The following is a 13,477-nucleotide window of genomic DNA, read 5'->3' on the forward strand; positions in this document are numbered from 1 at the left end:
ACTTCTCCTCCGGCTGCGCGCCCTGAACCAATCGCCAGCCCTCACGATGGGTGCGCTGCTTTCCCTTCCGCTCATGGCGGTGCCGAGCATGGCCACGGTAAGGACAACGACGCCCATGTACTGCCATCAGCAGCCCCGCGACTGACATGTACCGAATTTTTATAGCTACTTTCCTTTGGCGCCAGTTGCTGCGGAGCGGCAACATGCTCCATGGTCTGCAGCGCCTGCGGCAAATGCGGCAACAGGTTTGTCTCCCCGCCCCCGCGACTACACCTTTGGCAATGCAGAAACCATTCGTGCTAACTCTTATGGTCCCTCCTCCCAGTGTTGCTACCCGTATCGCATACGCCCTCATCCTCCTCGTCAACTCCATCGTCGCCTGGATCATGCTCACTCCGTGGGCCATTGAGAAGCTGCAGCACCTCATGCTCGACTACGTCAAGATCAACTGCCCCAATGGCGAATGCTACGGCTGGCTCGCCGTCCACCGCATCAACTTCGCCCTCGGCATCTTCCACCTACTTCTTGCCGGCCTGCTTTTCGGCGTCGCGTCCTCCAAAGAGCCCCGCGCTGCGATTCAAAACGGCTACTGGGGCCCCAAGGTCATTGCCTGGATCGCCTTCGTCGTCATGTCCTTCCTCATCCCTGATGAGTTCTTCATGTTCTGGGGCAATTACATCGCGCTTATCGGCGCCATGCTGTTCCTACTCCTCGGCCTCATCCTCCTCGTCGACCTCGCCCATGGATGGGCCGAGTACTGCCTCGCACAGATCGAGGAGACCGACTCGCGCCTCTGGCGCACCGTCCTTATCGGCTCCACGCTCGGCATGTACGCCGCCTCCCTCGCCATGACGATCGTCCAGTACATCTTCTTCGCCGGCTCCGGTTGCTCCATGAACCAGGCCGTCATCACAATTAACCTCCTTTTCTGGCTCATCATCTCCGTCATCTCCGTCAACCCCACCATCCAGGAGCACAACCCCAAGGCCGGCCTTGCCCAGGCCGCCATGGTCGCCGTCTACTGCACTTATCTCACCATGTCCGCCGTCTCCATGGAACCCGACGACAAGCAGTGCAACCCTCTGCTCCGTGGCCGCTCCACCCGCCGCACCTCGGTCGTCATCGGCGCTATCGTCACCATGCTCACTATTGCCTACACCACGACCCGCGCCGCTACCCAGAACTTTGGCCTCGGCGGCAGCGGCAACGGCGGTATTCGCCTGCCTGAAGACGACGAGCACGACCTCGTCACCCAGCAGCCCGGAAGCAGGCGCGAGATGCGCGCCGAGGCCCTCCGCCGTGCCGTGGAAGAGGGCAGTTTGCCCGCTGACGCCCTCCTCTCTGACGACGACGACGCCGAGGCCGGCAGCAACACCGCCCACGACGACGAGCGCTCCCGCACCCAATATAACTACTCCATGTTTCACATCATCTTCTTCCTCGCCACCACCTGGGTCTCCCTCCTCCTCACCCTCAGCCACGAGACGGCTGTCGAGCCCAATAGCGACTTTGCTAGCGTCGGCCGCACGTACGCTGCCAGCTGGATCAAGATTGTCAGCGCCTGGCTGTGCCACGGCATCTACATCTGGAGCCTCGTCGCCCCCGTCGTCCTCCCCGAGCGGTTCGACTTTTCCTAGACTGACGAGCATTTTACGTGTACATTCTCATTGTTTTCCACCTAACCTGGATCTGTCGGAGGCGTTGTGTTTTCCGTATTCTATTCTATTCCTATAGCGCTTTATAGCGACTGGCGTCTGGATTCCTCATTTGTATTCAAATTTTACACATTATGTGCCACATTGCTCAAGGTCATGACGTCCGTGCCATTGTTCCCTTCCAGTATTTACCCCAAAACTTCGTATGAAACAGCTGCAAAGATCAAGTATTCGTCTATAGAATTATTTATTTATTCAAAGAATTCGGAAGGTATATCCCACCTTCCACGCCGACAACTATGTAATATGTATATCTCTGTCCGTGAGTGTCGACGTCGTCCTCCTTCCTTTGCGCTTAGACAGCTGAAGAAAAAAGCAGACGCTCCTCCCGCTGGTCCTTCTCCCCGTTCCCTAAATGTAAAAAAGAAACGCCTTGACAATGATCATTAAACAAGAAACAAGATTATAAACCCACGGAGGCTGAAAAAAAGACGAAGAATACCCGCAGTCACCGCGCAAAACCAACCTAGCCACCACTCCACCCCAGCTCCTCCTCTCGCCAGAGACAAGGACAACAAGGTATTAGATATTAGAACAAAAATCAAAGTCTTTCGTCGTTCGGTGATGCTCAGTACATGCCGCTCGTTTTACGGAAACGAGAAACGCAAGTGAAAATCAAAGAATCAATGGCGGTAACAATGGCGATGATGGTGGCAGTAGCGATACCAGTGGCGGCGATGATAGTGGCGGCGGCGGATAAGTGCAAAGACGGGAGGAGGATGCAGATAGGAGCGCGACGCAGGTAAGCGATTTCGCACTCCTTATCTGCAGTGAACATAAAGGCCATTGAAGCCTTCATGAAGATTTCCCATCCGTCCTACTTTTATCGGCATTCCCCTCAAACATGGCACCGATGCTGGCCCACGATGTAGAAGTGGCGTGCAGAATCACAAGCCAGGCCGCGATAATGTTGACAAGATAATGCAACAAGTAAGCGTGAGAAACACCGTATATGGCGGCACACAGCGCAGTAGCGAACAAGAGAATGCTTGTGACATGCCGCAACCAGCTTGATATTTGAGGCACCATGCGACCAGTCGTCATGTTCTCGACTAAGAGGATGAAGGGCGTGATGGAAACCACGTTATGGTGCGAAGAAAATGGCGTAAGCCAGTGTACTGCCAGATTCCGCACCCATACGGCCAAAATGGGTAGGTTAATAGGCAGAACCCACATCATCAACAGCAGAATCGAATGTGTATAGTGATAGTAGTTGACATTCGATGTGGATGGGGTAACAGTGCCGATGCGGCGAGCTCTGACAGACGTGAAAAGTTGCACCAGACAAGCAACCAGATAGGCAAACTGATAGGGGATAAAGGTTGACACCAATAACAGGAGAATTGCCGTTGAAATCATGCGTCGTCGGGGGGTCGATGGTGCAAAGATGGGAGAAGCAACGCCGGCGCTGCCGTTAGCAGCGTCGGTGCTTCCACGGGGCCGAAATAGGATAAACACAAAACTAAACAACTGCGTGAGAAGCAAGATGATATAGTGCAACGCTGTGCAGACCCCGATACAAACAATACCAATCAGTGGCACCATGAAGGTGAAGAATGGATCATCGGTACCGATCAAGAGATCGTTGCGGTGGAAGTCAATAGCTGATATCGTGTCCAATAACGAGCAGCCGCGCCTGCTGGTATCGATCTGCGGCGCGACGCCGATAGAAGTTGCCAGGAGTGTCAAGGAGAGAAGCAGCAGCGGAATTGATTGGCGAAGCGATAGGTCCAGACTCTCTGAGAATGAGATGAAGACACCGGTCTCGTCATAGACACGGAATTGCTTCCGAAGCACCAGGGTAACAATGAGGAGCGGGAACGCTGCAAAGACTGTGCGATAGCGCATGTACAGTTTGCCCAAACTCCCCAGGGCGTCGAAAGTGACGGTAACCTTGATAGGAGCTTTACACGTCGGGTCTGAGAAAAACTCGAGGCCGACACCCTTGGTGGCCCTGTGAGCCATAGTCGGAGGCATGTAAGGCGCCACGCCGTGCAGACTGATGCCGGCCTGCGATATGTTGACGAAGTACCGCGACTCATATGGGCTCTGTAAAGACTGGCGCAGCATTGGCGCAAATAGGGCACCATTCTGCTCGCAAGCTCCACGATCCACTTGCAGTCTATACGCTAAAAGACTGGATTCAATGGCAGGAATCTTTGCTTCAACGACGGTGGGTCGCGTCGCTGGAAGAGTGAAGGAAAGACCAAGGGTAAGCAGTTTACCAAGCGCGATGTTGTGTTCTTGGTCAAAGTCTAGCGCGTCACGGAACTCAGCAATGACGAAGTTGTCGAGGGGTGAGTCTGCTTGGTCGATGATGGCGACGAAGTGATATTCTGAAAAATGCTGGGCATCATATCTCAAGTGGGAGAAGGGCACGAGCTCCGGTTCGCCGTCGCGGTAGAAGGGGTTAGCGGTGTGCCTGGTCGAAGCAGGTAGGACGGCCACATCACCCGCTGCGTTTTTGCATGACAGCTTCATTCCAACTTTGGTGCTTTGCGTGAAGTCCATTGTCGCGACGAAAGGAATACTGGCGGCGGGTGATGTTAATACGGTACAAAAGAGTACCTCGAGGGGACTAGATCCTGCCACATCACTGAGCGGGCTATTAGATATGAGTGAGAATCGCTTGCTGACTGGGTCAGCTGCCGGTGGAACAGGCAGCAGGTGCACTCGTGGGGGCGACTCAGTGCCGAGCTGCCTCAGAACTAGGCGCTGGTCTGTCGGCACAAGATGCTTCATGTTCTCATCAATCATGAGAAGGGTAGTAGCGTGACCATTGCTAATTGTCCTTTGTGCGTTGGGCTCGAGTCCGCTCAAGAATCGCTTCCTGAAAGTAGTCATGCGGTCAGCTCGAGGCTTGGTCTGGCTCGCCCGGTGGACATCAACAACATCGAATAAAGCCTGGCTGACGACTTTGCGGAATTGATCGCACCACATGATGGCTTGATGGTCAGCACTCGTCCACACTGTTGGTACACCAGTAGTGTATACAGTGAAGCCATGTGTCTCAGGCACAAGCGAGTCAATGTCAGCGTAATCAGAAGGCACCACGGTATCAAGGCTTCCGCCAGCAATCGAAATCAAAGTGACATGCCAGAGCGGGTTGCTGCTGGCCCATTTTTGAGTATATGCTCTCCTCCAATACTCGTTGATCTCGTCGTAAATTTGAACGATTTGGCCATCAAAAGTAACTGGTGGGCGAGCATGCGGCGCAGACATTGTGATAATGGTGTTGATTGAGTTGGCTTGGTAGTTCGACTGCACGAGCATTGCGCGAGCAACAACACCGCCCATAGAGTGACCAATGATGATGACAGAAGTTGGATCGGGCAAGTCCGGGTCGCGGAGAACTTTGCTGGGGTCAGAATATAAGGAGAGAATATAGCGGATAGCTTCATTTAAGTATTCGGCTTGGTCCAGCAAGGTTTGGCCATGAAAGGCTGTGATATCTTCGTTGAAGTCCACGGTGAAGAAGTCAAGGTTGCGTATGCCGGCATTGAGGGAGCTGCCATCGTGTTGAAGACGTTCATAAAAGTAGCTGGCTGCCTCGGCGGCGATCGGTCGGACTTGCTTGTAGCTGCCAGCATTGCCAGGGATAAACAGGACTGGGACGCCGCGAAGCTTGACCTCATCGTCAAGTCCCTGTTCACGATAGAGGTGAAGAGAGTATTTGGTGGCGAAACGAGTGTGCTCAGTATCGAACTCGCGATAGTGAATATATGACGGCCGCATATATGACATGCGGCAACCCTTGGCGTCTTGCTGGCTCGTCCCCATCATCAAGGAATGAAGGATACCACCGAGCAAAAACAGACCCAGCGCGGCGGTGACCAGCGCGAATATGGATATCGACCAAGTACCAACGCCGAAGCGGCGGGCATGGCTTCGGTGGCGAGCGGGATGGCCCATGCCGGAAGAGGTCGCTGGCAGGGTTGGCGAAGACTGCGAGAGAGGGGGAGACGAGGGCGTCACAGGCTTTGCGGAAGTGTGACCATTGCCATTGGAGGATACAGCGTGGTTCCAATCGAGATTGCTAGGCCGACGAGCTGCTCGGGTCGAGAGAGGACGAGACTTAAGGCCCGAGGGGCGGTTGTCGGCCTCGCCAGCGAGGACATCGGGGTCGATGGGGGAGGATTCATCACCGTCGTCGGTCGAGCCAGAAGAGCGTCTTGTCATGGGGAAAGCTCGAGGGCTCCCCGGAGAAGGAGACAAGCGGGAAGGAAGAGGAGTATCACAGGATCGCGGTGCTCAGAAGCCAAGGTACGTAGGCAGGTGCCCAGAGGTCGGCGCAGTCGCAATGCGGGAAATGGCGTGGGTGCAGGCCTAGGCGTAGGCGTAGCGAGCTGCTGGACCAGGCGCAGGGTAAAAATTGGCGACGGTCGCAGCAACAAGGCCCAAAGCCAGAGCACTGGAGACGGAGATGACGCGTATCAAAAGCACAAACTGTCGCACGAACGAAGGCGACACATGCCGTCAAGGTCGGTATGCCGGCGAAAGACAGGATGGGGGAACGAACGGAGCTGGAGGAACAGCGGTAAAATGGGAAATTGGCTCTTTGATACAGTCGTAGGACTATCGCGATTTGACCCACAGGTGTGGACGACCAAAAGTGGTTAGAGGGATGGTGTGCGAAGAGGGGACAAATGATTGGATGCGGCCAGTTTCAGGGGGGGGGGGGGGTGTAACTACAACACAGTTACTGTCGTCAGTGTCATTGCTGTCAAGACTATCATTAATATCATTTGTTTCCTTGATGTTCTTTCTATTAGAGCCGCTGTTCAAAAAGTTATCAGTAACAATACACCTTCAATGGCGCAATCACGAGTGGTATTGACCCAACACCTTCGGGATATGGTGGGGGAATTTGGGGGAATTGGTTTGGGGATAATTGAATGGCCGGGAACGGTGCTGAGGAACCCTCCCCTTCTTCTTCAAGCTTGGGGCAGAACAACTCCCTGTTGGATTCCAGTGGGCTCCAGTGGACGCCAGCGGCTCTTCACTGAGTTTAGGCGGAACAGGCCTGAGCTTTCTAGCGCAGTGGCGGAGCGATGCCACTGCAATGCCCCCTACTAACGAGAGGGAGCAGCACCGCCATCAGCAAATACGGGGCCCTCTTAATACGACAGATAATTCATCAACCAAAAATTACCCGTACATACATAGGGACAGCTCTCACATGCGGGAAACCCCAATGCGGAAGTAATCCGGTTGCGAGGATTTGATACTCAGCGTCACCATTCATCTTTGCTGCTACGCCGGTTTTGGCAGTGCAGTTAGGCCACAAGCAGTCTAGATTGGCAGCTGTTTTTGAATAGCTGCATCTGGCCCGTTGCATAAAAAGCTTAAACAACACAACCCAATATAGAAATCAAACAAAAAGGTAACTACTGGCTAATATGACGCTGCCTCAAACGTGTTGGCAGGCTGTTGCTGGGACGAAGAGCCACTTTTTGGCCCCCCCCCCCCCCCCGCCACTGCTGAGTAATGCGTCAATCAACGCGTCTAGCAAATGGCTGTGACGCGTCCACGAACAGCCACTGTAGCAGTGGCTGCAGTAAAGCAGGCTGTGTCTAGCGAATACGACCTCACTAGTTTAGACGCATCATTGTCACCACTCCGCCCCAACACTGTAACTTGCAGTGCACCAGGTGCTGCAACAGCCCGCCTTGGCCATGCTTCATATCTGATTATGGCCACCATCAAGCAGATCGATGGTCGAAGTGTATGCCAGCTTACTGCTTTGCATCCGTCCTCTTACCTCAGCCACTGACCTTGGCACACAGATCCATCAAATCCAATCTGGCCAGGTCATCGTCGACCTGTGCTCTGTTGTAAAAGAGCTGGTCGAAAATAGCGTCGATGCTGGCGCCACCACTATCGGTACTTGTCTTCCATCTTCTCGGCCTGAGCCAGAGCTGACTAAAGGTATGCAGATGTCAGGTTCAAGAACCAGGGTCTGGATTCCATAGAAATCCAGGACAATGGTTCTGGAATTGCGCCAGCCAACTATGATTCTGTGGCACTGAAGCATCACACCTCAAAGCTATCAACCTACTCTGATATCGCCAGCCTCCACACCTTCGGCTTTCGCGGAGAAGCGCTGGCGTCATTATGCGCTCTGTCCACAGTCACCATAACCACTTGTCTTGCCCAAGATGCACCCAAAGGCACTAAGCTTACCTTTGAGGCGTCCGGAAAGCTCAAGTCTACCTCTATCGTTGCCGCCCAAAGAGGGACGACTGTTGCCGTCGAACAACTGTTTCATAACCTGCCAGTTCGCCGACGAGAACTGGAACGCAATATCAAGCGAGAATGGCACAAAGTCATCGCACTGCTCAACCAGTATGCCTGCATTCTGACGCAGCTAAAATTCTCCGTCTCACAGCAGCCAACCAAGGGCAAGCGGATACTTCTCTTTTCCACCAAGGGAAACCAGACCACGAAAGACAACATCATCAACATATTCGGCGCCAAGACAATGACAGCTCTTGTGGCATTGGACCTGAAGCTAGAAGTTGTACCTACTACTTCTACATCCCAGTTGACCACAGCTGAAGCTTCTGCGTCCAAAGAAATTCGCGTCCTCGGCCATGTTTCCAGACCGGTTCATGGCGAAGGAAGACAGACTCCTGACAGGCAAATGTTCTTTGTCAATGGGCGTCCTTGCGGACTCCCTCAGTTTGCAAAGACTTTTAACGAGGTCTACAAGTCCTACAATTATTCTCAGTCGCCTTTTATATTCGCCGATATCCGTTTGGATACAAACATGTACGATGTAAACGTCAGCCCCGACAAACGCAGCATCCTACTTCACGACCAGAATCACCTTTTGGAAAGCCTGCGCTCCGCTCTCGCTGAACTGTTCGATCAACACGACTATACAGTACCAGTTGCGCAAGCGTTTCCCACTCTCGGAAGATCCGCATCGAAATCTACGACACCTGCCGACCCTTCTCCCGCATCCACACCCATGCCCCTCTCTAAACAACAGAAGCGGCCAGAAAAGTTAGGTGTGTCTGAGGTATCATCTGAAGATGAACAATCCCAATCGTCTGCCGATGAGGTAGAAATAGTCAAGACCACGAAAACACCTGTCGCCTCGACACAAGCTTTGATAAGCCGCTGGGCATCTAATTCGACAAGCTCGCCTGCAGCGAAGATTCAGGTCGCAACTCCGCAAACAGGCATCAGCGCTAGATTTGGTAGACAGAGTGACGAAGTGTCAGATGTTGCTAAAGCTATTCGTGTGCGAGATTTCAATAAAAGACTCGCAGAACATGCACCGCACGAAGCGACTGCCGCTATTCCGTTTGACGAGGACGAAAGTCCTAGACAATCGCGCTCTGTTTCTCCGGACATCTCTCTGGATCGCCCGATACCTGCCATACAGCCGATGAGACTAGTGAATGATACACCACGGACGAGAACTCCACGAAGCCTTAAGCGGGACATTACGGAAACGATTTCTGTCACCATTGGTGATTCACCACGAAAGAACATCATCATCTCTCCCTCTAAAAGGCGAAAAGGAGAAAGCATAGCAAGCGAGGATGATGACGACGAAGGTATGCTGTCCGATGACCAGGATGCACGCCAAACTGCATCACCACAAAGGCAGCGCGGAGAGCCCTTACAATCACAATGTAGTCAAGAGAACGAAGACCGCCACGAGCTTGAATTTGAGTCGAGAGTTACATCTCAGCTGGAACTTGAGGAAGAAAAGGATGAGGCAGAACAGCTGTCCAAAGAAGATGGGAAAGCTTCCGCACCGTCTGACGCTGAAGATGAGAGCTCCGAAGGCGACCTTGCCGAAGCAGAGACAGCCAACGATGATGAGGAGAGTGATGACAATCCAGAGCAGGAGCTCCCTGTCGCAGACTCGAAACGAACTACTTTACCTCAGCCAACTGCTCGCCGGAAGGATAGTACCCTGACGTTGATACATGGACTGAGGATGAGCCCGGAGCTCCTCCGTACCCATACCAGCAGCTACAAGACCAACGCTCTGAAAACCTCAACCGCAAGCGCAAATGTGGATTCCGTACAAGACATCAGCGCCGTCGATGCCGAGTCGAGGCTGCAACTCATCATCTCCAAGGGTGACTTTGGCCGGATGCGCGTCGTCGGGCAGTTCAACCTCGGATTCATCATCGCCGTCCGGCCTCGGGACCCCAACAATGCCGCTGCCGACGGTGACGACGACGGCGACGGCGACGAGCTCTTCATCATCGACCAGCACGCGTCCGACGAAAAGTACAACTTTGAGCGGCTGCAGCGCGACACCGTCGTGCAGTCGCAACGCCTCGTGCGCCCCAAGACGCTCGACCTCACCGCGCTCGAGGAGGAGGTCGTCATGGAGAACCTCGCCGCCGTCGAGGCCAACGGCTTCCAGATCCTCGTCGATGCCTCGGGCGACAGCCCCGTCGGTGCGCGCTGCGCGCTCACAGCGCTCCCGCTGAGCCGCGAGACGGCCTTTGGCCTGGAGGACCTGGAAGAGCTCATCGCGCTGCTCAGTGACCATGCGCCCTGCAGCAGCGGCGGTGGTGATGCGCAGATCCCGCGGCCTGCCAAGGTGCGCAAGATGTTCGCCATGCGCGCGTGCCGTAGCAGCGTCATGATCGGCAAGGCGCTGACGGGGGGTCAGATGTACGGCCTGGTGCGACACATGGGCGAGCTCGATAAGCCTTGGAACTGCCCGCACGGCCGGCCGACCATGCGGCACCTGTGCCGGCTGCGGGCCTGGGACGAGCAGTGCTGGAAGGGCGATGTGGTGCCGACCTCGAGCGCGAGGTGGCAGTCGTTCTTGCAAGAGGAAGACTAGTGAACGAGGCGGCCGACGGGAGAAGGGAAAAGTGTGAAGCCGGAAATTGAGACATTTTTTGTATTTTCGCCATCCGACTTCTATGTTATGTGTAAGCGCCCAGCTTGAACTGAGAGCCCCTCGCGAGAGGGTCAATGTGTTGACCGACTACACTACAAAATCAACGTGTACTACCGTATATACATTCCAACATGTTTGACCCGACCCAGTAAATGCATCAAACGAAACCATGAAAAACCAAATGCAACAATGCAGGAAAAACAACAAAACCAGACATTTTGCGCCATGAAATAACCAACCACATCCTTACCCATAACCACGTTCCTGTGAGAAGCCTGACCTGGTCTCGTCATCATTTCGTTCCGTTTCAACCAAAGTTCACGCGACACTTGCCAAGGCTTCTGCAACCACCAGGCCCTTTTACGTTGTTCCTCTTCTGTCAAAGAAGACAGACTAGGGCAAGGCTAAGCAAACGTCTAACTGGCGTAGCCGACCGTGAACCGGCCACCGGCGAGGCCCTCCTCGGCCACCTTGCCGCTCACGCGACGACGCTCAGCCGCCATGGCCAGCGCGTGGTAGTCGTTGCCCGAGGAGATCTTCCTCGTGTCCCCGACCATGACGGGGGGCGTGGCCGGGCGCAGCTCGCCGTAGGAGCGCGCATAAAACTCGTCGCTGGTGATGGCGGGCGGCGGGCGCAGGTCGGGCTTGTTGGTCAACGGCGAACGGATGCCTAGCCCGCGGGTAGCCTCTCCCAATCGCTCGTTGCTGCTAATCTCAGAGAGAGCACTCTTGGCGGAGAGCCGGGAGGCGGTCCATGGAGTCGTCGGGCGAGGCGACGAGCCGCCAGCGCGGGTCTGTGGGCGGGGAGGCGTCGTAGGGTGCGAACCGAGAGGGTGGGGGTGTTGGTTGCCGTTGGCTCCCCTCCGGCGGGCGCTGCTGATATCGGCATTCTCGTCATCACCGTAGTCGGATCCAGAGTCGTCAAGGTCGGCGTTGTAGCGCTGGTCTAGCGCAGAGTACGACTGCGAGCCACGGGCCTGTCGGGAAGTGTTGGCGGCAGCCATCTCGCGGTTGCGGTGGTTTGTGCGGGAGATGAGCGAGTCGGTTGGCATCCAGGTCTCGGTGAACTTGGGCGCCCGAGAATTGCTGGCATTGCCATTGTTGGCAACATACTGCGGGCGAGTTGGACTGGCATCGCCGAGCGCAAGCTCCGCATAGCTTCCTCTAGAAGAACGCGGCGCAGTCGCGTGGCTGCTAATCATGGACGCGGCAGAATAAGCGACCGAGTTTCTGGTCGGGATCTGGTACTGCCTCTGTGGGAGATTGAGGCGCGGCTCATTGTTGACAAGAGTATCCTGCGACTGGGTGCGGGTGTGCATGAAGGGAACGGTGCGAGGGTATGAGAAGCTCTCCCACGAGGCTTCCGACCGGTGCTTGGAGCTCTGGGCCGTGGACAACCTCTTCTCATTTTCAGAGCTGTATGTAGTGACGGAAGACTTGTTGCGCTTGTGAAACGAAGGACGGGCCGTCAAGTGGGATTCCAATGGGTTCATATCGGGTGGCATGTCGCTGATCCGCTGGAAGGTGATGGCGAGCCAGAGAGACGTGAGAAATGAAACAAGGTGCAGTCCACCGGCACCGATAATGGTGTAGTATACTGCAGGTACAAGGTAGTCGAGAAGACTCTGGTCCTTAAGGAGGGTTGCCCATGAGGCGGAGTCGCGATGTGTCACGAAAGCTCCATATGCGTAGAAGGAGGCAGCGGTAAGATCAAAGATGCCTGCAAAGAGCTGGTATGCCGCCGTCGATCCGGGAGTTCTAGTCGTCGCGGAGCGAGAGTGGTGGACAATTCCGTACAGACAGTGTAGGGCTGTGACTCCGGACTGTGATATCGTCAGTACATGTCTAATTGATTCGTGAGGGGATGATATGACGTACGACAATGCGCATAATCCAGGCGGTGATGCCATTGACACGGGTCAGCAGAATCATGAGAACCAAGATGCCGAGAGCACCATTGAACTCCAGCAGGCGGCATAGAAGCTGCCAGCCACGAACCCATTTGATAGCTTTCTCAGTCTTCTTGCCCAGTTGCTTGTAGGCGGATCGCTGCTGTAGGGCCTCGTGGGTACTATACTATATGTTAGCATCGTGACATATAATGGACGGGGACAATCTATTCAAGTGGACATACTCGGGATGGGCATTGAAGGAAAGCAATGGCCCGGTCTGAGGCTTGCGCTTCGGCTTGGGCTCCCAACTGGCCCGGGTGATGGCCTTGGGATCGAAGGTCGAGGTCGGGAAGCGGGAGTCGTCGCTGGCCGTCGCCGAGTACATGTAGGGCGGGCTGGGCGCCATTCTCAGGGCACAAGAAACAAAGCCAGTTGAATCAATGGCTTTGTTTGAGTAGTTTGGTTGATTTCCTGGAATGTCAGAATCCCCAAGTGTTGGGAATTGGAGGTGGCGGACGGGACGGTAGCAGTTGGAATGTTTTCGTTTCTTGAGCTGGAATGCTCTTGGCTCTCTGGGCACCTCCAGACTGTAGTCAACAAAATCGGCCCAGCCAGCCTGTTTGCTCACTACAGATCGTATAACCCCAGCAACCAGAGCAACGAACTAAACAAGAATAGCGCATAGCTGACACTAGGCTGCTGTTGGTAAGCCTCCATGTCGCCCGATTGGCCAGAAACCTGTGCTCCACCCGGTACCTTGCGGACTTCGCGATGAAGGCCAGCCAGCTTGATGATCATATTTGTCCGCTAGGTGGGTTAATAGATAGGTATGTCGTGGGGATAATAGTACGAACTAAAGAGCTTCAACTTTCTCAATTCAAACATACCGTCTTAATTTGTTCATTGTATTTTTTTCCCTACTAGTAATAGTATGCAATCGGTTTACGTTGCTGTCTGCTTGACTACCTAGTCCAGTGCTTCCCAGC

The 13,477-nt window shown here is 54.5% G+C and overlaps 4 protein-coding genes across 4 annotated transcripts; 2 read left to right on the forward strand and 2 right to left on the reverse strand.

The window, feature by feature from the left end:
- Positions 1–46: 46 nt before the first annotated feature.
- On the forward strand, positions 47–1,637 carry ISF_03437 (TMS membrane protein/tumor differentially expressed protein; the record flags this gene model as incomplete). The annotated part of the gene is made up of 3 exons (XM_018847043.1): positions 47–97; positions 166–245; positions 326–1,637. 3 exons carry the CDS (start codon positions 47–49, stop codon positions 1,635–1,637), a joined length of 1,443 nt encoding a protein of 480 aa, XP_018705932.1.
- A 646-nt stretch (positions 1,638–2,283) lies between these two features.
- Positions 2,284–5,894, reverse strand: ISF_03438 (GPI inositol-deacylase; the record flags this gene model as incomplete). The annotated part of the gene is made up of 2 exons (XM_018847044.1): positions 2,284–2,480; positions 2,537–5,894. 2 exons carry the CDS (start codon positions 5,892–5,894, stop codon positions 2,284–2,286), a joined length of 3,555 nt encoding a protein of 1,184 aa, XP_018705933.1.
- Positions 5,895–7,407: 1,513 nt separating this feature from the next.
- On the forward strand, positions 7,408–10,539 carry ISF_03439 (DNA mismatch repair protein MutL family protein; the record flags this gene model as incomplete). The annotated part of the gene is made up of 4 exons (XM_018847045.1): positions 7,408–7,440; positions 7,502–7,598; positions 7,652–8,728; positions 8,993–10,539. 4 exons carry the CDS (start codon positions 7,408–7,410, stop codon positions 10,537–10,539), a joined length of 2,754 nt encoding a protein of 917 aa, XP_018705934.1.
- A 476-nt stretch (positions 10,540–11,015) lies between these two features.
- On the reverse strand, positions 11,016–12,897 carry ISF_03440 (hypothetical protein; the record flags this gene model as incomplete). The annotated part of the gene is made up of 3 exons (XM_018847046.1): positions 11,016–12,422; positions 12,478–12,670; positions 12,734–12,897. The coding sequence occupies 3 exons, from the start codon at positions 12,895–12,897 to the stop codon at positions 11,016–11,018; spliced, it is 1,764 nt and encodes a 587-aa protein (XP_018705935.1).
- Positions 12,898–13,477: the final 580 nt, after the last annotated feature.

This window comes from Cordyceps fumosorosea (assembly GCF_001636725.1).
Source record: "Cordyceps fumosorosea ARSEF 2679 chromosome Unknown scaffold_6, whole genome shotgun sequence".
NCBI classification, from domain to species: Eukaryota; Fungi; Ascomycota; class Sordariomycetes; order Hypocreales; family Cordycipitaceae; genus Cordyceps; species Cordyceps fumosorosea.